Source organism: Pipistrellus hanaki, assembly GCF_964339955.1.
Source record: "Pipistrellus hanaki genome assembly, chromosome: 1".
NCBI lineage: Eukaryota > Metazoa > Chordata > Mammalia > Chiroptera > Vespertilionidae > Pipistrellus > Pipistrellus hanaki.
This window is the reverse complement of record NC_140503.1, coordinates 33,998,246-34,021,629: the sequence shown is the minus strand read 5'-3', so window position 1 is coordinate 34,021,629 and position 23,384 is coordinate 33,998,246. Positions and strand designations below refer to the sequence as shown.

General features: G+C 36.3%; 1 protein-coding gene and 1 pseudogene across 3 annotated transcripts in view; one reads left to right on the top strand and one right to left on the bottom strand.

Moving 5' to 3' along the window:
- The window catches only part of EXOC5 (exocyst complex component 5), a 43,799-nt gene that overhangs the window by 16,063 nt on the left and 4,352 nt on the right, over positions 1–23,384 (bottom strand). For both annotated transcript variants that reach the window (XM_084895006.1, XM_084895007.1), the window contains exons 2-11: positions 15,497–15,591; positions 14,516–14,663; positions 12,386–12,580; positions 11,520–11,584; positions 8,329–8,357; positions 7,081–7,190; positions 3,670–3,714; positions 3,420–3,560; positions 2,151–2,233; positions 857–1,066 (exon numbers count right to left, since the gene is read on the bottom strand). In XM_084895006.1, the coding sequence (XP_084751132.1) occupies positions 857–1,066; positions 2,151–2,233; positions 3,420–3,560; positions 3,670–3,714; positions 7,081–7,190; positions 8,329–8,357; positions 11,520–11,584; positions 12,386–12,580; positions 14,516–14,663; positions 15,497–15,591 (1,121 nt within the window). The remainder of the gene's footprint in view (positions 1–856; positions 1,067–2,150; positions 2,234–3,419; positions 3,561–3,669; positions 3,715–7,080; positions 7,191–8,328; positions 8,358–11,519; positions 11,585–12,385; positions 12,581–14,515; positions 14,664–15,496; positions 15,592–23,384) is intronic.
- Positions 20,133–21,325, top strand: LOC311611781 (DDB1- and CUL4-associated factor 16-like; annotated as a pseudogene). Its single transcript has 2 exons — positions 20,133–20,181; positions 20,695–21,325. The product of its transcript is annotated as a DDB1- and CUL4-associated factor 16-like (transcript).

The window sequence follows — 23,384 nt, the reverse complement described above, 5'->3', positions numbered from 1 at the left end:
TTCCTTAACAACAAAAGGGTCACTTTGAACATTTATTATATGGTGGTATCATTAGGTTAGATTTTTTTTTATCCTAGAATATGTAGCTCCAGACTACTGTGAACTAAATTTACTTAAAAATGTTTGTTCTTTAGTTTTTCTTTTCCTTTACTTGCTCCTGCCTTTCAGCTGTCAATTTTTATTCCTAATTATAACCTCCCCCTGATCATTATTTAATATACAACAAACTGGGAAATAAGATACTGACTTGAGTGTGTATATATATGGACTCTGAACCCTGGTTATATGGCTGTACAGAAGTCATTCTGCTTCATCCTAGAATCAACTGGGTTCTAGATATCCCTCTTAATGTACATAGTAAAACCAAATATAGTTGAGATAGTTGAGATCCGGATTACTGAGGTGCCACCAATTCTTTCAGCAAATCACTATCTTCTGGTGTGTGAATAATCACAAGTTTTAAGATATTAATTAAATAATTATATGTACAAGTCATTAGAAAGCTCAGGGTACCTAAAATGTGAACTATATATTGACTGTTTTTGTTCACACCTGTAATATTTAACAAAAAAATAATTGCTTCCTAGTTAATAACCTGAAATACTTTACTGAGTTTGAAATTTAAAAAAAAAAAAATCTATAGAACTCTTTATAGTACTGGTATTCTGCTTTACATTTTAATCATATTATGTTAGGTCATTTTTAACATATGGTTCAAGGGATTTGATCGATGTTATAAACAAACTGGATTAAAAGAGTTCTTCATAGAAAATTCTGATGACTCAATATTTGACAACTTTGTCCAAATATAATAAAGTTCTTAATATCTTTAGTCTTATTAATCATAAACACTCACCCTCCTGTGGCAATGGATCTCTTTTGATGGTTTTTTGAATCATAATAGCGCTGAAGGATCATAGCACTTCTGCTTTTCAAATATCCAATCTCCACTTCAATATAGTTCTCCAAATAGGAAATGAAAATGGATTTGATAAGCTTAGACAAGAAAGTCTGTTTATCAGTACCTAAGTTAAACTCCATCAACTTGCTGGAAAGATTTGTGGTTCTTTTCATGGAAGAGGGGGAAAAAAGATTAATATATATTTTAGGTGTAATAACAATAGTAAGGAATATATATATTTTTACAATGTGAATTTAATAGCTTACTATGTTAAACCACCATTTCTTAAAGCTTGGGAATGTACTTATTAGGATGCAGAAAGCAGCTTACATAGGATTATATATAAAGTAGGATGAATATTTTGAACATTATGGTTTTGAAACTGCCATAAACTGATAGTGATGGCTTAGGAGAGGAAACTAAGGCAACCAACCAGTCTAGAAATGGCAACAAGTGGCAGAAAGTCTTCAAGTATGCTCTAATGCCATTCATGACATGGTACAGGAGTCAGAATACTGAGGGGGTCTACTCTCTGTTCATTCTCATTGGTCTTTGTCCATGTGGACTTTTCTCTAAATCTCTGTTTCTCATTGTTGAAAATAGACTCATAATAATGTTGTTATTTATAAGAACTTTTGGATTGTGGTTATTTTTCAAAACTTGCCTCTCAAAGTGATGACTGAAGAATAACAATAGGGTTGGGTAAAAACTCCATATATTTCTAAGTTTAACACTGTCTTTTACAAAAAAAAAAAAGATTCTCATATTAGACTTAAGGCTGAAATTGTCATTTTTAAAAGAATTTGTCTGGCAGAAGTGGGCTGAAGGGGAAAATGAAGGGACATATGTAATACTTTCAACAGTAAAGATTTAAAAAAAAGAATTTGTAACTTCCTTAATTTCTAAAATTTCAACTGCAGATAAATATAATTATAATAGTTCTTGGAGAAAAAAATTAAAGAACAGTTAATTAGTTTACAATTAAAAACAAAATTCTCAAGTCTTAATTCAAACAATGTAAACAAAGCTTTATATTTCATTAGAATGCATTAATATAAAGCAAAATACCCTTAATGTTCTAAGCATACTACTTTTGTACAATACTAGTCTATAAGCCAAGTACTTAATGTTAAAAGACACATTGCTATCAGCCAAACTATTATTCAAAAATACTTGAATACTTCCCCATTTTCCAAAAACACATTAAAATCTAAGATCTGTTATGATTTTATATTAATTAAAAATATACCTTGTATATAAGTCATAGAGATTTTTGAGATACTGCTCTGCATCAGACTTCCTACATTCTTCTAACTGATCTTTCACAAAACTCTAAAAAAAAAAGTCAACATTTTGTCAATTAAGTAATTATTAAAATACATACTCAAGATGTAGTTTTCTGAAATTAACTCCACATTCTTAAACTTTTCTGACTTACAATTCAATGGCAAAGGAAATTAATAGAAAATATACCAATAAAAAAATAGATTTAAAATTTTACCGCTATATTTACTAGTCCATCTACATCAGTCATGGGAATAAGCATTAAGAATTTCAAAATACCTTTTTTCTTGAAAATGGCTTATCCTGACTCATAAAGTATATTTACAACAACAACAACAAACAAAACCTGAGTTTATACCAATATAAGCATTTCCTTAAAGTAGCATTTACCAATCTGTGGTCTTGGTAACATTACTGTCTCTTGAGACATCAATAGGCATTACTCTAAGACTGGAAAATGCTGTATATTTCACTCCCATTTCTAGAGAAATAGATATTAGTACTTTTAAAGGTTATTTAAAAGCCCTAAATTGTTTATTAAAAACAAACATATTTAATGTATCTTAATCCAGCGGTAAACATAGTTTAGGAAATGTTGCCGTAAAATATAATGCTATGGGAATATAGGCTATAAATTAAATTCCTGTGTGGTTTTTTATTTTTCTTTTCATGTTAGCACCATATTATAAAAAATTCTAAAGACTGCATTTGTAATTCTTATTCAACTTCACAAATGCCATCTATTGGTCAAGGTGAGGACCCAATAAAAATAAAAATTCGAGGCTACCATAGTATAACCTGTTACTACAATTGATACTACTACATACTGGTAAACAAAATTCAAACATGTGCTCTTATGACACTTAAGTGATTAGAATATTTTTTCAACAAAACATGTTTTTGTTTTTTTTCTGTTTTTGTTGATGTTAATCCTCACCCGAGGATCTTTTCCACTGATTTTTTTAGAGAGTGAAAGGGAAGGGAAGAGACAGAGAGAGAGCAACATTGATGTAGAGAGTCCCTCAGTCACTTTATCCACTGAGCCAAACCAGCTAGGGCAACAATACATGTTTTAAAAAGCATGACACTATCACTCCTTTCCCCCTTCAGTGAATAAGTAGATTTCTATTCCTATGGTCATTTGACAGTAAACTAATATTTAAAAAAACTTTTAAAACGCAGAACAAAAATCAGATATTGCTTTAAGAAATACATAGTCATTGTTTAAAATTACCTGTAGTTTGATTTCAAATATGTTTTGAATAAGTTTAGCTAGTACTGTTTCTGGATTACTAAAGATATCTCCAACTTGTTTGTTCACCCGTTGACAGAGTATTGCTGCATCTTCAAATATATCATTTCTCATGTAAGCACCCTAAATAACAGAGGCATTTTACATAGTGAATACATAATTTTTAAATGGTTTTTAAAACACAAATTAGCATATAATAAAATGAAATCCAAAAAATGTACTGTTATGTTACCTCCTGGCACTGCTTTATATAAACATCAACACAATGGGAGTAACCCTATGAAGAAGAAAGAAATATATTATCAATGTTCTGTTACATTATAATAATAATCTCAATAAGAAAGTATACCTATGTAATGTAATAAAGCTATGTCTGTGTCCCAATGAATGGCCAATAGTTGTTGGACTTCAAAGAAAATTTAGGTATATCTGAGTTCTTTATAGTCATTTTACCCAATCACCATCTAGTCATCTCCTTCAACTCTAAAACATGCGCACACACATACAAACAAATTCAAGATCTTGAGAAAAAGTTTTAGAAATATGTATTTCCTTCTGTTCTCTTTTGAATTCAAAGCATTTGCTTTCCCTTGCAAGAATGTGGACAGAGCTGCATTTAACTGACATTCTGGAAATTTACTTTAAAAATGAAATCCATTTAAATACAATGTGTTTAAATAATTAAATAAGCTAATTACAATGAGATTTTTTGCCAATTAATTAACAAATCAGCCATTTAAAAAAGTAAGGTAATCAATATCCTATTTAATAAAAAGCGAATATGCTAGTTGACCATCACGCCCCTACAAAGACAGCAGTACCCAGAGACAATAAAGAGGGAATATGCTAATTGACTGCCATGCCCTCAAATATGGTGGCACCCATAGCCACTACATGGCACAGTCCCCTCAGCCCCACCAGAACATCAGGTATGGGGCACAGCCACGCAGAGTGCCTGCCTCCAGAGTCGCCCAGTCCCTTCAGCCTCCCAGCCTCCCAGGGCCAGCCAGAGGCACAGGCAAGCCACTGATGGCAGCTGCCCAGCTGCACAGGGCCACCCAAGGCTCACGTAACCAGGGCTGGCTGAGCCTTGCGCTGCTGGCAGTGGCAGCAGCAGAGGTGCGATGGGGACATTGCCTTCCCCTGATCACTGGGTCGCCTCTCACCTGAAAGCTCCCAGACTGTGAGAGGAGACAGGCCAGGCTGAAGGACCCCCCTGCCTCCACTGCATGAATTTTTATGCACCAGGCCTCTAGTAAAGTATAATGTCTCTCAAGAGCCATTCTTTCTTTTTTTTTTTAATCCTATATAATAAAAGTATAATATGCAAATCGACCAAATGGTAGAATGACCAGTTGGTGGGGAGCCGAGCCGGCGAGCAAGAGGTGCCAGGCCAGCCAAGGAGTGTGCCAGCAGGCAGAGGGAGGGAATGGTGATGGAGGGGGACAGTGAGCAGTGGCGGTGGAGGGGCGGTGGGGGGAAGGGGGCAGCCCTGTCCACTGATAACCCATCTGGTCGCCTCCCTGGGGAATTGGACCTAAGCCATCAGAAGGACATCCCCTGAGGACTTCTGGACTGTGAAAGGGTGCAGGCCAGGCTGAGGTACCTCCACCCTCCTCCAGTGCATGAATTTTCATGCACTGGGCCTCTAGTGTGTGTGTGTGTGTGTGTGAATTTCAGAGAGGAAGGGAGAGGGAACTAGAGATAGAAATATCAATGATAAGAGAGTATCACTGATTGGCTGCCTTCTGCATGCCCCCTACTGGGGATTGAGCCCACAACCCGAGCATGTGCCCTTGACCAGAATCTAACCTGGGATCTTCCAGTCCACAGTCCAACACTCTATCCACTGAGCCAAACCAGCTAGGGCTCAAGAGCCATTCTTAATACTTAGATATGGTACTTAAGTGAAAAGTTCAACAAATGGCTTATATTTCCCTAATCCGACATAAATATAAAGAAACATATTACACCTCAGCATACCAGCAGTCAGCAACTGCAGGCTGCTGAAGGACTCCCAGGACCAAACCAGAGACGGGCAGACCTGCATTACCACCATTTGTACACCAACCAGATCTGAAATATCATGGCTGGCATGTACACATAAGGAACTATCTGGCATTGAAATTGGGACTCAAAAGAACTGTTGGCCCAGAAAGGAACTCACTACAGACTGATTCATTTGCCTCTCAGCATAACCATTATGGCTTGTTGCAGTTTAGGTTCTTACAAGGGTATTTCTTGGATCACATGATCTCACATATCTAGAGGAAATAATGAACAACATAAACAGACCCAGAGAAAGAGAATCAGTAATCAGACTCTCAAACCTCAGAGGAAAGTAAGGGAGGATGGGGGTAAGGGGAAGAGATCAACCAAAGGACTTGTGTGCATACATATGGGCCTAGCCAGTGGCCATGGACAACGGGGGTTGGGGGAGGGGGTATATCTAGGGAGGGATTTGGGATGGGAATGGAGAAATAAAGACAATTATGTGAGACCATAATCAATAAAAAAAAAAAAAAAATACTAAAGGAAACACTGTTTCTTCAAGCACTATGTTTACAGAAATGCATTCTCATACAGAGATTATCTTTGTAGTTCAAATTCCAAGAAGACAGTTCTATAATAGAGTATTCCTTTGTATTATCACCTGAGATCCTCTGGATTTAGCTTGTCTTTTACTAGTCACATTCTACCTACTCTGTGGTTCCTACATTCCACTAGATACTTAACCCTTTGCACTCCGCTGTCCCCTCTCAGGGGACATCGGAATTCTAGCATATCACTCGGATGTCCCCTCTCAGGGGACATTGCAGTTTATTAGTGATTACGGGGAATTGAGTTATTTCAACGCACTCCGCTGCAAAGCAGCGTCGAGTAGCTGGTAGCCAATGTCCAGAATGGTTCGGAGTGCAAAGGGTTAAGATCAAGTCTTCTTGCTTTTGACCTATTTCATAACATGCTTGACTGAAAAGAATAATACATTATAAATCAAGAAGACAAAAGAATATGGCTTTCAATGGCAAACTATATAAAAATTCATACATAGCTTGATATATGATATCAAATATATATATTTGTGCTTTATAAAATATTAATGTTATAGAACATAATACTAAAAGGCTAATATGCAAATTGACCAAACAGTGGAATAACCAGTCGCTATGATATGCACTGCCCACTAGGGGGCAGACACTCAATGTAGAAGCTGCCCCCTGGTGGTCAGTGCACTCCCACAGGGAGAACATTGCTCAGCCAGAAGCCAGGCTCACGGATGGCGAGCGCAGTGGCAGTGCAGGAGCCTCTCCTACCTCTGTGGCAGTGCTAAGCAGTCAGGGACCAGGCCTAAGCCATCAGCCAGACATCCCCTGAGGGCTCCAGGACTGCAAGAGGGTGCAGGCCGGGCTGAGGGACCTCCCCCGCAGTGCACGTATTTTGTACACTGAAACTCTAGTAGAACATAAAATCCCTATTTAAATAATAATAAACACCTAAAATTTAACATAACTTATAGAGAAAGATATAAAATGTACAGTAAGATTATTCAAAACAAAAATTATCATGATAGGGAAAAATCAGAGATTATAATATATAAAATTTATATAATCTCCAGCTTTGAACACTAATTTTTACTACTTACCTTAAAATGAAGTAAAACTGCTGCTACTTCCCTCATTCTGGAGATTTCACCTTTTCTTTGAGCACTAGTAAACTCCTGAATCAGTTGGCATTCTAAATCATGGTATTTACCTAAAAATAAAAAGAAAGTCAATGAGACAAACAAGGTATGCAAGCTATTTGCTAGTATAGGAACTATTTATAAATATAATGACTATGGATCTAGCCCTCTTTAGAAAAATTACGAACAGTAAGATATTACAATGAATCTAGACTCTAGATTATTCTGTGGTATATAAATCTGTATTTTCAAGACAAGAACATCTTCCCTATCTTCCCAAATAAAACAGCTGAACTCCCACAGTCTGACTGCTATTTACCACTGTTACTTTAAAAGCAACTGACAGGGGGAAATCAATAAATGGCTTATATTTCTGAGATGGTATCTCTGAGATAGGAAAAAATCTTAAACTTGAAAGTGCAGAAAGAGTGAGGAGGATTACAGAAATTTTTGAGTTCAGATGCCTTTGCCTTAAACAAAATAATGGAGTCAATACCAATTTTTACCTTAAGATAATATGCAATATTTGATTCACTATATCTTGAGGCTATTATTGGTTCTGAGTGAATAACTGAACTTTGGACTTATCTATAGTGATCAAATACAGGGCAGGAAGTCCAACTACCTGTGTCATCCTTAACGTAACACTTTTGGGAAAATAGGTAGTTCTTTGAACCTTCTATACAAAATGGCCTCATGAACAGTGATGGGGCTATCACAGGTGCCTGAACTATAGTGGTCTGTCTAGAGACCTAGAATGATTTGCCTAAAATATAATACAAAAATTGGCAAAAATCAAACTAGTTATGTAAGGAATTATAAACTTAATTTGTGTTTTTTTTAAAAAGAACCTACTCTAGAGATACCTTTATGAATAATCTCCAAGATACATTGTTAAATTAAAAACAAAAGGTAAAAACTATTTATACAGAATGCTACTAATTATTTTAAAATAAATGAGGATGATAGAACTAAATTTTACACATATATACATGATTTATGTCCTAGGCTTATTTACCTATAGAATACTCTGGAGGAATACCCAAGAAATTGGTAATGTTTGTTTCAAGGAAAAGCAATCAAAGCCAAGGATAGGATGGAAGGATGACATGATCCACTATCTCTCCCCTTACTATCGATATTTTTTTTCTTTTACCCAAGTAATTTGTTGCTTGTTCAAAACAGTTAAATAAATAGAACCCCACTTACTTGCAATTTTGGATTTTACATCTGAAAATCTGAAAGATAAAAACCAATGATGAAGTTTATTAGTTGTGACAAATATACCACAGCAATGGTACTATTGTAAAATATTAATGAAAGGGGAAACTGAGTTTGGGGATAGATTTGAGTCCTCTGTACTAAATATGATCATAAAATAAGGAAGGAAGAAAAAGACAAAGCCAAAAGGGAGATAGTACTGACAGGAAGCATGCCAGGTAACAAAAGTAAATTTGGGATATTCAGATGGGGTGGCTGGTTCTCATTTAGGAAACTCACATTGAATAACCAATTGTCAAACAACGAAGAATTGTATGAGGCACTAACAATCCAGCCAGCCCATCACTGAGCTACTGCCTCTAGTCATATTCATTGGTATTTTAAATTCACTTGATATTTGCATATTCTTCCCTCCGTTGGGATTTTTTTTCCCAAAAGTTCAATTAATATTATTTAAAAAGGAAAAAGTATATACAAATGAGTTATTTTAAAACTAGTGTAGAAGCCAGAAAAAGGACCAAGCAACGTGCCTAGTACCGTGGGTTGGCAAACTGCAGCTTGCGAGCCACTTGCGGCTCTTTGGCGCCTTGAGTGTGGCTCTTCCACAAAATACCACGGCCTGGGCGAGTCTATTTTGAAGAAGTGGCGTTAGAAGAAATTTAAGTTTAAAAAAATTTGACTCTCAATTGTTGTACTATATTGTATATAGCCTATTACTCCTGAACTACAAGCCTGTATAGCATGTTACCATACAAAACAAAAGATTAAATCCACCACAAGAGCCGAAACCGGTTTGGCTCAGTGATAGAGCGTCAGTCTGGGGACTCAAGGGTCCCGGGTTCGATTCCGGTCAAGGGCATGTACATTGGTTGTGGGCACATCCCCGGTAGGGGGTGTGCAGGAGGCAGCTGGTCAATGTTTCTCTCTCATCGACGTTTCTAGCTCTCTATCCTTCTCCCTTCCTCTCTGTAAAATATCAATAAAATATATTAAAAAATGATAACAACAACAACAAAAGAATCAACCACAAGAAAAAATGAGGCCATCAAGAGACCAAATAAACCCGAGACACGAGAGGCCATTGCTAATGTAACCAGGCATACTGTTTTACTGAAAAATGTTTTTATAAGTACAAAGAGTACATTCTATAATAATGATAAAAAGTACAGTAAACATAAACCAGTAACATAGTTGTTTATTATAATTATCAAGTATTATGTACTTTGCATAATTTCATGTGCTACACTTTTATATGACTGGCAGCAAAATAGGTTTGTTTACATCAGCATCACCATAAACTCATGAGTAATGCATTGCACTACATCACAATGGCTACAATGTCTCTAGGTGATAGGCATTTTTCAGCTCCATTATTACAATAGCTTATGGGATCATATATGCAGTCTGTGGAAGGCCAAAATGCCGTTATGTGAGCTATAACTGTATCAAAGTCATGCAGATCACACAGTGCACTTAAGGTATTGTGAATCTTTGTGAAAAAAAACTAAATCTGATTAGGATATATATATTAACCTCCAAGAACTGGCAGAGAGGCTGAAACAAAACTGTAATAGAAGTATGCAATTGTATAATTGAGAAACGGAAGAGATGAGTATATGCATGTTTTATAGAAACATATAATAGAAAGGATAGAGACGGGTGGGAGAGGTAGTCAACAATTATTATGCACCTATCATGGGCTGCACATTTTAACCCATTTAATAAATGGGACAAGTATGAAATGAGATAAAGTTAAAAGAAAAATTTTTGTGGGTCACTTTAAAAATCATTACTCTCATTCTGGGCAAGAATGAGATTATTAATAATATCTAAGTGACAGATGACCATTACTGCTAATCCTTTATGAGGACATAGTTGAGAGTAAAATAAAATATATTTTGTGGGTAGGGAACTCTCTATGCTTGCGATATATGGTCAAGCTTTAAATATAGCAATACATTTATATTCTACCTGTACCAGAGGATCTTCCAAGTATTACCAAAAGAATAACAGATATATTCTCTGTTATATTTCTTTCAGATATTCACAATGCAGGAACTACTACTAACAATATTTTATTAAAGTGTCTGACATTCCAAGGACAAAGGAAATCATGCAAAAATTTCCATCTCAGGAAAGTTAATTTTGGGATAAAACTTATTAATACCTGATTTAGATGGCCTTAAGCCTTTCAACTAAAACAAGGGTTCTTAAACTGAACTCCCCAGAGACTGCGGATAAGCTAATGAGTATAAAAACTACATAAAATTGTATACAACAATCTGTGTGAAACGAAGAAACTTTATAGCTTTCATCAGCTTTTCATTGTTGTCGCAGATTTTTAAAAACTTAAGAACTCTCATCTAGAAATAGGAAAAAGCAGCTGGGTGGTCCCACGTTTAAACTCTGTTTCCTCCCGTCCTGATTATGAAAGTGAGGGGCTGAGGGCTGTTTGCAGGCTGGCCACACCCCTTTCAGGATTAGGGTCCCCACTAGGGTGCCTGCCAACCTGGGTGAGGGGCTGATGGCTGTTTTCATGCTGGCCACACCCCCTTCAGGGTGTGGATTCCCGTTGGGGTGCCTGGCCAACCTGGGTGAGGGGCTGATGGCTGTTTTCATGCTGGCCACACCCCCTTCAGGGTGGGGGTTCCCGCTGGGGTGCCTGGCCAACCTGGGTGAGGGGCTGATGGCTATTTGCAGGCTGGCCACACCCCCCCAGCTACCCAAGCTCCTAGCGCCCCTTTTATTCTTTTTTTTTTTTTCTAGCATCTCCTTGAGTGGAGGCCAGGGGCGGCTGGAAACAGGTATCTGAGATTTATCTATCTTCTATAAGTGAAACTTTGTATCCTTGAGCAGAGGCCAGGGCCAGCCAGGGTGGGAGGAAAGCTTGGCTTTCTCCAGCACTGGGGGGCAACCCAAGCCTCCTGTTTGTTCCAGCTCTGTGGCCAGTGCAATCTTTGTTGGGTTAATTTGCACACTCGCTCCTGATTGGCTGGTGGGTGTAGCAGCGTGATGGTCAATTTTAATGTTTCTCTTTTATTAGTACGGATTGTACCTTATACAGAGGTACTCAATACACTCTTGTTGAATTAATGAGCAAAATCACAGAGGGGAAAAATACGAGTTTATTCTATAAATTACACCATATATCCAAATTATCTCTTGAGAAATAAACTTGCCTATCAAAAGGTAACTCTTGGGCGATTAGGTGCAACTTCTGAATGATGTCTGCTGCTTCCTTTATCTATTAAAAAAATAAGCAATAATTATTTTAAAACCCTTATATATATGTAAAAAAACATTTTTATATTTGAAAATAGTAATATTCCCCTTGTATGCAAGCAGACCTTCACCTAAACAATTTTCTTCTAAATTCTCAACAAATAAAACTTTTTAAGCAACAGGAATGCATTTGGGGTATCACCAATAAGTCAATAAAGCATACACATCTGCTTTTCTGTCACTGAAATCTTAAGATTTCATAATGCCATAATCACCTTCCCAATGAAACCTATAGTTCATTTACTCTGAAAAATTCAACTAATTAATAAAAGCAGAAGTGTAAGTTTCTTCTAAGTTTATAAATCCAAAAAAGGGTAAACAAGACAAATGAAAATAATTCCTATTATCCTGCTGCATATATCCCACTTTAAGTGAATAAAACAACAAAAATGCCACTTCAACTTTTCAATAATTAGGTCAGATCATCCTCATCCAATGAAATGTAACTATTCAAAATCTATAGAAATTCTGTTAATATTAAAAGTTAATTTCAGAAAAGAAACACTCATTAATATAGTCACCTCAGCATTTCTAAACCACACATACTAGACAATTTCATGAAAAAAAATGCCAATTCATTTAAAAATTAGAATATAAAAACTTCATCTGCAATCTGTATGCTAGTGTACTAATTTATACATCAGAACAATAAGTCAGCTACTCAGTGATTTGAAGTTCTTCTCTGGAAAGTAACAACTGTAGTTTATAATTAGAACATTGTTATTAATGCTATAATTTGCTTTTATCCTTCAACAGTGCTCACCTTTTCAGAATTTGTAAAAACATCAGATTTCAATTCTCCATCTAGAAACTCATTAAAGTATTTCATCAATTTCTGAGCCTCCACTGCCCGTTGTCTGGGTGTGTTTACCCCTTCCAACTGGTCTCCAAGGTGACAGACCTTGGTTGCTACATAGCTAATGTGCTCATCCAGTTCTTGGAAATGTTGGAAGGCAACCTGAAAAGAATATGCATAAGCATAAAATACAATGACAGAACCCAGTTTTTACTTATAATAGAATGACAGCACCCAATTAACTTATAATTCGTATCAGAACTAAACTACTAACTCATCACTACTCTCAAACTAAGATAACTAAAGATAACATAAAAGTTACATAAAAGATGATCTACAAAAATGATTCATGCCTATTAGATAAACACATAATCTGAAAATTTTTAAACAAAATTACAGAATTTTATCCTTGTAATTATTAAAATCACATTTTATCATGAATATATTTACTAATCAATAAAACAGCAAAACTAGTTACTATTCATTCTGTTAACAAAGTTTCCCAGTACCATTTAACTCATAAATAATGGTTTTGATAACAATGAACTAAGTATCAAAGAGACCAGTCATCTGAACAACTCACTTGCTATTACATTAAAAAGAGTTAAAAACATGTTAGAAGTAAAAGACACTGATTAAAAAAAATATATATTTAACAAACATTATTTTTAATATTTAAGGAGCAATGATAATATTATAATTAAAGTACATATATATATATATATATATATATATATATATATATTTTTTTTTTTTTTTTTTTTTTTTTTGCTCAGCTTTGAGAACAGAAATGATTACAATTGTTCTACTGAGGAAAATGTATATTACTTCCTAGAATATCCCTTTCCCATGGTATACTGATTATCTTCTGGTAGATAAAAATTACGCACCTTAGAATGCCTTAGAATTGCCAATAATAAAATTGATGGTAATTTAGTATGACAGTTTTTTCCTAACCTTAAATTGAGGAGAAAAGCTGCAAACATATACTAAGGACATCCTCTATGCCAGACACTATTCTAAGCATATTAATGTATTTATTCATGTAATCCTTCCAACAATCTATTTTATATGCAGATGAAAAAACTAAGAAGAAAAGCTTGAGTTGCTTGAAGTTACACAGCTAATATTTTGTAGAGAACATTGGCTCAAGAACTTGTTAAACCATTAATACCATTATTATTATTATGAAGGGAAAATTGCATTAGAAGTATCTGAAATTTATCAATTTAACTACTTAAAACATATTTTCTATCTTATGTAAATTATTGACTTCCTTAAATATCTTCTCACGGCCATAGATGCTTAAATAAAGGAATCTAAGTAAATGAAATCTGAGCAGAGATCAGTCTGTTAATGTCTAATGCTAAAAAATAAATAGTCCCTGGGAAGCAGCAGAGCTAAACATGGTTCCTTAAATTACACATTTATATACACACAAAGGGCAATCAAGTCTAGATCAGGAGTTTGTGCAAGGAGTTTGGAGGTTCCAGATTCAGTCTGGAGCCGAAGAATGACTAAGAAGCTTGATCTACTTAGCCCCAAGGCCAGTTTAGTTTTTTTGCTCCAAAATGGACTGAGGAAGAATTCTGCACCCACTTTTTCCACAGTTACATCGTAATTCTTATTAGGGCACATAATTCATGACTTTTGTGAAATGTTCCAGGCCAAGTTTCCTCTGGGGAAAAACCTGATCCAGGCAATAGTCTGATATTACTTTGTTTTATGATTAAATGAGAATGCAAATGACTACCTGAATATCCAAGCTAACAATGAGCCCTTAAAGATATAGGTCTGCTGAAGCATCATTCTTGAAAGGTTGCAATGATAGAGAAGCAAGGACCACAATATACTGAACAGCACCCCATCCTAAGAAGGGAATACTGTGATCCCAAACCAACATTCAATAGTAAGCCACTGCCAGGAGTATTTGATAACAATCCATTAACATTTTATCCCATGATATGGGAGAACTCAGAGAGAAGCCTCAACAATTAATCTCCTTTGACTAGATTTTTACTAAGAACTAAAAGCTGAAAGGAAATAAATATATTATAGTCTATATATAAATTATTCATTGCTTTGCTAAATATTTACCTGATTGCTTTTCTGAAGCTCTTGTACCTTCTTGGCAAATTCCTTAGCTTCTTTCTGACATTGTTGCTCTAGTTTCTCTACTTTCCTTTGAATCCTTTCATCCATTATCTGGAGTTCCTGAATATGATTTACAAATTCTTCTAATAACCTAATAAAGGAAAATAAGAATATGTATCAATCCTCCTATGGTTAATTTTAGTAACTACCGGTAATCAGTTCATTTAGAATTGTAATGTATTAATAAACTTGAATTGAACTAAGGATGATCATCTTCTCTATAGTATCTTGTTAGGGATTATCTCTGACATGAAAGAAAACCTCACCTAAAATCTCCATTAACCTCCAAAATAGAAACCAATTTCAAAGAAACAGTCAAAAGGTAAATGTACAACATAAAAATCATATTGTGCATTCTAGGGTTCAGTGACTTTCTGTTCCCCAATTTGCAACTATACTTAAAACAACAAACACATTTAACATGTTTTTATTGCCAATTCTAATTTACTAGTAATTGGAAGAAATGTTAATTCTTATTATGTAACAAAACCCCTTTCCTCATACCAGTTAAAGTCCTTCTCTAAAATAAAAGGAATGTAAAGGGGGAAATCAACCAAAGTTCTAATGCTTGTGTCTTTTATTTTTCATTATTTTTTTAAAATATATTTTATTGATTTTTTACAGAGAGGAAGGGAGAGAGATAGAGAGCTAGAAACGTCGATGAGAGAGAAACATCGACCAGCTGCCTCCTGCACACCCCCCACCGGGGATGTGCCTGCAACCAATGTACATGCCCCCGACGGGAATCAAACCTGGGACCTTTCAGTCCACAGACCGACGCTCTACCACTGAGCCAAACTGGCTTCGGCTGCTTGTGTCTTTTAAACCACTTTATATGAACATTAAAAGAAATTCCAATAGTCACATCTATTTCAAACACAAATTTGCACTAGATTGGGCCTATGAAAAAAAAATTTTACTTACCTTTTAGGATCAAAAGATTCGGATCCCCCTCTAGAGCCTCCTCCTGGGGTTCTCCATACAAGACGTTCAATATATTCATCTGCCACAAAAGGTTCCTAGTTTATAAAATACATGTTCTTTTAAATTTTTTCAGAGAAGATAACTTAAAAACACCTACAAAAATGAAACAGGTTCTACTACATGAGAACTTCCAATGAAATTAAATTACTAATACCAGTTAAAACATCCCAACAGAAAAGTGAACAATTTATTGAAGAAATACAAATGGTCAAGAAACATAAAAAATATGCAATTTCACAAAAAAATCAAACTTTCACTTTTTTTATCCTCACAAAGTTACCAAGTTTTCAAAAATTATAATATGTAATGCAGGAGAGGGTAAACTGAAATTCATATTCTCATTACTATTATAAATGTTAACAGGTACAATATTTTTGGAGGCAAGAGGTAATATTTTGGTAATATCAACAATATTACAAATGCTCTTACCCTTTAACCCAGTAATTCTCCTTTTTAAAATTTTAAGGGAAAAACAGATAAAAACTTTTTATAGAATGTTTGCTGAATAAAATTGTCTACATAAATATTCAACGAAATCATTATGGAAAAGTTATGGTAAACTTGTAAGATGAAACACGATGTTCCTATTAAAATCATGTTATGAAAATTTTAAATAAAATGAAGGATGAAAAAAATTAAGTTATTTTCTGAATTTTCTCATGAAAAAAAAGAACATTAATTAGAAAACAAACCAAAAAATATTAGAAGGACCAATCCAAAAATAAATAAATATTCAGCCCTAGCCGGCTCTGTGAATACAGTGCCAGCCTGCAGACTGAAGGGTCCCGGGTTCAATTTCTGTCAAAGGCATATGCCTGGGTTGTGGGCTCAATACCCACTAGGGGGCATGTAGAAGGCAGTCGATCAATGATTCTCATCATTAATGTTTCTCTCTCCCTATCTCTTTCTCTCTGAAATCAATAAAAATATATTTAAAATAAATAAATATTCAAATGATCACCATCAGCTGATAATGCATTTTTTAGACTAGTACACAATTATTTATATATTTTCCACACTACCCTCTTGCAAATAAATATATATTGTCCCCCACTTAGCATATAATTTAAGCTGGTAGCACTAGCTAGTCATTCAAGTTTAAACTTTTATCTATAAAATTTTTCATTTTTAAATCATAGTTAAAAAAAAAAAAAAAACATTTTCATTGATAAACATTAACTGAAAAATACAATTTCCAGTATCAAGCACTCTGTTAAGCTCTGGGTTAAAAAGATATATAAATACAAACTGAGAAATTCATAGTCTAATAAGTAGGAAAAAACAATAGTATGTGATAAGTAAATAGAAGTGCATGCACAAACTTCAGTATTAAAATTGCTGAGTGAGGCCATAACTGGTTTGGCTCAGTGGGCAGAGCGTTGGCCTGAAGACTGAAGGGTCTCAGGTTCGATTCCAGTCAAGGGCATGTACCTTGGTTGCGGGCACATCCCCAGTAGGGGGTGTGCAGGAGGCAGCTGATGGATGTTTCTCTCTCATCAATGTTTCTAACTCTCTATCCCTCTCCCTTCCTCTCTGTAAAAAATATCAATAAAAAAAATTTTTTAATAAAAAAATAAATAAATAAATAAATAAATAAATAAATAAAATTGCTGAGTGAGTTGTTATAACTCAGTAGGTAGTTGAGAGATGGAAATATAATACAATATTCATTAATATACTGCGCTTGGTTCAAGGAGAGTTAGCTAGGCATATATGTCTACTGAAAATGAATAGCAGCTGCAATTACAACCTCATTCAGGAGAAGCCATGAAATTCAGTGGCAAGAAAACTATCTTCCCAATAGGCAAAGGTTAGGGAAACATACCTGGTCATACCTGTCTCCTGAGTGGACAGAGAACTGACCTGAGATTAGAATATACATGGAACTCACAGACAACAGCCAAGAGCCTGGCTATCAGAAGACATAGATGAAGATGAAGTAGATGAAGATAAGTCTTGGGCAGAGTCATGTGGATGGATATTTGGGAATGGGCATGAAGAAATAAGACCTTTGTTAACATCCCTAAAACACAGACATCCACCACGGAAAAAGAATCAATGAAGACAAAATGCCTCTGCCAGTTCACATCAGCCAGCTTCTGCCCAGCATTAGCACAATGGACAGAGCAAACATAGTACAGATACAACATGGCCCCAACAACATGAGGTCCTACTCACCAAGGCAGATTCAGCTACTGTCAAAGCCAAAGATCTAACAGTGACAGAGACCAACTCTAAGCCCTAAAACAGCCCCATCCTCCAAGTAAACTGATCAGCTTCATGGTGGCGAGTTGACTAGATTGTACCCTTTCCACTGTGAAAAAGTAGTTCATTCTACCAAAATTAAAAACATTCTCCAGTTGGGTTTGTCTCTCACAGAGGGAGAGTTTGTTCCCCTGGCGAGAGATCCTGCATATTACATCAGACCAATGAACCCATTTTACAGCAAAGGACATGATCATAGAACCTACTGGTCATATTATAAACCACATATCCCAGTAGCTGCCAGTATTACAAAACACTGGAACAGCCTGTGTTCCAGACATAGCTGGAGCACCAGTACAGAGTCAATCTATACTAATAAAAGGGTAATATACTAATTCAGTGTTTTTCAACCTTTTTTGGGCAAAGGCACACTTGATTCATGAAAAAAATCACGAGGCACACCACCATTAGAAAATGTTAAAAAATTTAACTCTGTGCCTATATTGACTATATATAAAGTAATTCTCTTGAATAGGAATCAAATAAACACAAAGAAAGTATTTTATAATTACTTTATTATGAAATATTAAGTAAACAAAATAGTGAAAAATTATAAAATTCTTGTCTTGTCTGCACCTACGGCACACCAGGCAACATCTCGCGGCACACTAGTGTGCCGCGGAACAGCGGTTGAAAAACACTGTACTAATTAGACCAGACATCTTCCAGACGTCCTTTTGGACAAAGCCATGGTGGCGGGGGCCAAGGCAGAGGAGGTTAGGGGCAATCAGGCCAGCAGGGGAGGGCAGTTTGGGGTGACCAGGCAGGCAGAGGTAGTTAGGGGTGATCAGGTAAGTTAGGCAGGCAAGCAAGCAGTTAGAAGCCAGCAGTCCCAGATTGGAGAAGGAGCAGGCAGGCTGAGGGACACACCCCTCCATACATAAATTTTGTGCACCGGGCCTCTAGTCTTATATAATAAAAAGTGAATATGCAAATCGACCAAACAGCAGTGACACACATTGACCATCAGAGGGCAGACACTCAATGCAGGAGCTGCCCCCTGGTGGTCAGTGCACTCCACAAGGGGAGTGCCGCTCAGCCAGAAGCAGGGCTTATAGCTGGCAAGCACAGTGGTGGTGGCAGGAGCCTCTCCTGCCTCCGCAGCAGCACTAAAGATGTCCAACTGACAGCTTAGATGATCCTAAGCCATCAGTTGGACACCCCCTGAGGACTCCCAGACTCCTGGCGCAGGCCGGGCTGAGGGACCCCTTCCGAGTGCACAAATTTCATGCACCGGGCCTCTGGTTAAATATACAAGTCTGAAAAATAAGTTTGTATTTATTACAGGGACAAAACTGAAGCTAGATATGATTTTAAAGGTATTATTTAAAACTTCTGAATTGGATGAGATCAGAAGGAAGAGAAACTTAATAGCATTTGAAGAAAGAAAGGGAAAAGATCCAACAAAAACAAACAAACACAAAAACAAAACAAAACAAAAACAAAGAAGGAGAGAACAGTGCAGGAAGAGGAAAAATTAGGAGAGAACAGTGTCCTGGAAACAATGCACAGGTTTTATCTTCAGAGGCAATCAAATTACTACAAAAGTTTAAGATAAATCAGTTACTGATCTCAATGTAATTGAAGTTACAAAAAAGCAAAAAAAAAATTAAACAAAAATCTTTCTGCTTATAAAACTAAGTGAATCTCTATAATTTACTTTCTAATACTCAACCTTGCTACAAAGGCATTTACAAGCCAAAATTAACAAATTTTAAGACTTCCAAATGACCAAGTCCTCCCAAGAGGATTGTCCAAAGATAAATCTTTTAGAATTTCATAAACCAGATGAACGTGTATCTTCACCTTCTATTTTACTACAGTAGTAATTAAAAGCAAAAATTGCCAAAACAAGAACTGAAGTAAACAACTACAGGCTAAGACACTATCATATTAAATTCAACTTTAAGTAATTGGTTACTGATAGTTCAATTAAACTGATTTTATTTTGTACTCCTTATATATGCTATCAATTGTAGGAAAAGCATGGGGTTTGTAGTAATTTGTTAAAAATTAAGATGTCAAGCCCTTGAACAGGAACAGAAATCTTTAATTTAACATTGTTTCTGAGATACTGAACTAAACTTTTATATTTTCTTAGAACATCTTTACCAAAATAGATCCAGTACAATGTGTTACAACACCTCCCTCTCCCTGCAAAAAAAAAAAAAAAAGAAAAAAGAAAAAAAAAGAAAGAAAGAAAAAAAGGCATGTCAGCTCCCTTAATTTGGTTGAAAGGAAAATAATAAAAATATAAGAGGACAGAAGAATTAAAAGCCAACAGTTTTTCCTGTCTCAATAAAATAAAGACATGTCTTCTCACTTACAGGTTAAGGCTACCTTTCCAGATAATCCAACAAGTAAGTCACCAGTTTCCAATGGCATTTGCCCCATTTATGGAAAACGTCAGATCTGTGCACACCAGATGTCCTTGACAAACTCATCCCACCATCCCCTGCACAAAATTTGCTGCACCAGCTGACTATGAAGCCAACCACTGAGCTTCTTTTCATTATCAAGTAGATATAATATCCCTGACAACAAAACAGAGGACACAGTGTCTCTTCACAGTATCAAGGCCAACTGAGACCACACTAAGAAAATCAGCTTGCCTATATGAGGACCCCTTCTTTTCTTGGGTAGCCAGGATATAAAGGAGACTCTGACCTCTGCCACTGGTAAGAGACTAACTTTTTACACACCGAACTGGTCCTGAGAACCGAGATGTCTTCAATGTAAGTGAAGACTATACAACATAATCTCGAAGAACTGCTAGTGGTGCAAGCCTAAGACATACTGTGTGTGTAATAGACTCAGCAATAGGCAAGTTAATCTTGTTGAAAGTATTTTTCATCTCTTGTTCTATTTGCCAGGGTTAGTGTTTTGCTGGCTTCAATTGTTATCAGAAAATGAGGAAGAAGAAAACACTAACTACCAAAATGAGAGTTCTGGGAAGAGTGGGATTCCTCTGAAAAAGAGGACCCTGTGGTGCCCAACCTGACACCTCTGGAGGGTCTCGCCTGGGAGGTTAAGTGCCTTTTAAAATACTCAACTACTTGGAAACCTTTAAATCCTAATTCTTGGTTATATCATGCTAAACTCTTAAGATCCAAGCACACGGGTCCATATACTTCGAGAGATAGGTCTCCCATTGCTCCCATTGTGTACCCGAACTGGAATCAATTCCTGAGTGGCCACTGCTGGCTTCTTGTGGAGTCCCACCTTTTCAAAAGCCGCTGACAAGTCCCAGCTGACTTTCTGGAGATCACAACACTCTAACTAGAGCACTGTAATTTGCCACCAAACAGTTAAGCCGAACCTTGAGTAGAGCCACTCCCATCCCTGAATTCCTAAAACAGATCCCTGATTCATGTGTTTCTGGTTGTTGCTGTGGCTGGTTGACTTTTCAGTTAAGGAAACAACCTCACTGAACCCATCAACACCACTTACTCTTACACTGACTTCTAAAAGGCAGTTAACAAACTCCTAACTACATCACTGTAAAGATTCACCATTTGCTCAGGTATCTCCTACACTTCTGATTGATAAAGTAGTACAAGTTACATAGCCCAGACCTGAGAAAGGAATGCCTTCTCAACCAAACTGTCCTGTCCTGACAAGCTGAATATCTATCCAAGAGGCCCATCAATCAACAACAGAGAATATGTATTGTGAGCACTCACTTTGACCGACCCTGTGGATAAAACAAGGACTTCAATAGAGAATTCATCAAAAGGGACAGTGTTGCAAGAAATAAGCTATTCTCCACAGTCAGTTCTCCCCCCAATTTACTCTGCCTAACAACTGAATAGACTCTAATTCTAGGTATCTAATGATTAATGGGAAGGACAGGGTAGACTACTCTCTTTTCTTACCCAACCTTCACAACAGCCATTGTGGAAAGTGGGAGGTTAGCTACTCCCAACAGTACCTTCCTAAGCATATTCTTCTCTGACATTCATTTTTAGGGAGGTAGCTAAAATTGAATAATTTGACAAAAGAAAATGGTGGGAATATGATTTACCTCACAGCTTTTATATGGATAGACCTCCATTTGGCATTAAACAGGCACCTTTCTATAAGAAATATATTCCTGCATTCTGGCACCCAGACTTTAGTCAAGAGGAAATAAAATACATTCAAAAACACCAAAGAGAAAGGATTATTGAGAGAGCAATTATGTTTTCTGTACTAACTGCTGTGGATTAAAAAATTTCAGTCTGTATGTTTCCTGGTACACAGCACTTAATACACTTTCCCATCCACTGCAAACTTTCCAGGATTGCTTCTAACTGTAAAGAACCTCATTATGGAAAGTCTCAGTCTAATATAACCTGAAGTTTATTAGACTTTTTTAGTATCATTGTTTTCCTACATAAATTAGCTTTAGATCTATCTGAACAAGGAAATATATGTACTCTTGTAAATGTGTCTTACTATGTTTAATTAGATGAGTCAAAATGTAGAAGTCAACATAAAAAAATGTATGAGACCATAGATCTTTTCACACCATAAGGACTGAAACCTGCCCAGCCAGTTTGGCTCAGTGGATGGAGCGTCAGCCTGTGGACTGAAAGGTTCTTGGTTGCCGGCACATCCCCAGTAGGAGGTGTGTAGGAGGCAGCTGATCGATGTTTCTCTCTCATCGATGTTTCTAACTATCCCTCTCCCTTCCTCTCGGTAAAAAAAATCAATAAAATATATATATTTTTAAAAGACTGAAACCTATGTATGATCCTGGTTAAAAGCCTCTAAAGAATCCAGAAAATAGGTTGTTAAAGATTTATCTTATACCTCCTTATTTTAGTTTTGCTTTTTCCTATTCTCCATAACTAAGCACTATCTACAATGTGGCATCAAAACCTTAAAGCATTAAGGGAATCACAAATTCTATAAATGTGTAGCAACTTTTGGAGAGAGAAGGATGCTTATAACCTAATGGTTATTTCTGCTGAGCCTTAGTTACCTTATAGCAGTGTTTCCCAAACTTTTGCCATATGTGTACCCCTTCTATAATTTTCGTAACACTGAGTACCCCTCGTACTCATGAGAATGTAGAATTAGGCGCAGCTAAGCACGGTGCAGTGCATATCCCCACCAAACTCTTCCCATACCCCTGGGGGTATGAGAACCACACTTTGGGAAACACTGTCTTATAGGAAAAAAGAAGGGGATTGTAATAGGTAGAAAAAATGTTTGTTAGTGGAAAATTATTGAACTAAAACAGTATCATACTGTTAGTGTAACTGAAGTATTAGACACTGTTCCTATGTAGATGTTTTCTGTGAAGCTGGTTTTTAAAATGTTACAACCTGTTTTTTTTAAGGGGAGGTGGGTGGGAAAGATAGGGAAATAAAAAAATCAAAATGTTGATGTATATGTAACTACTAGAGGCCTGGTGCACACCAGTGGGCTCTCTCAGCCTGGCTGCGGGATAGGGCCAAAATTGGTTCTCTGACATCCCCTGAGGGGTCCCAGATTGCAAGAGGGTGAAAGCCAAGCCAAGGGACCCCACAGGTGCATGATGGGGCTAGGGAAAGATGCAGGAGGTTGGCCAGCCGGG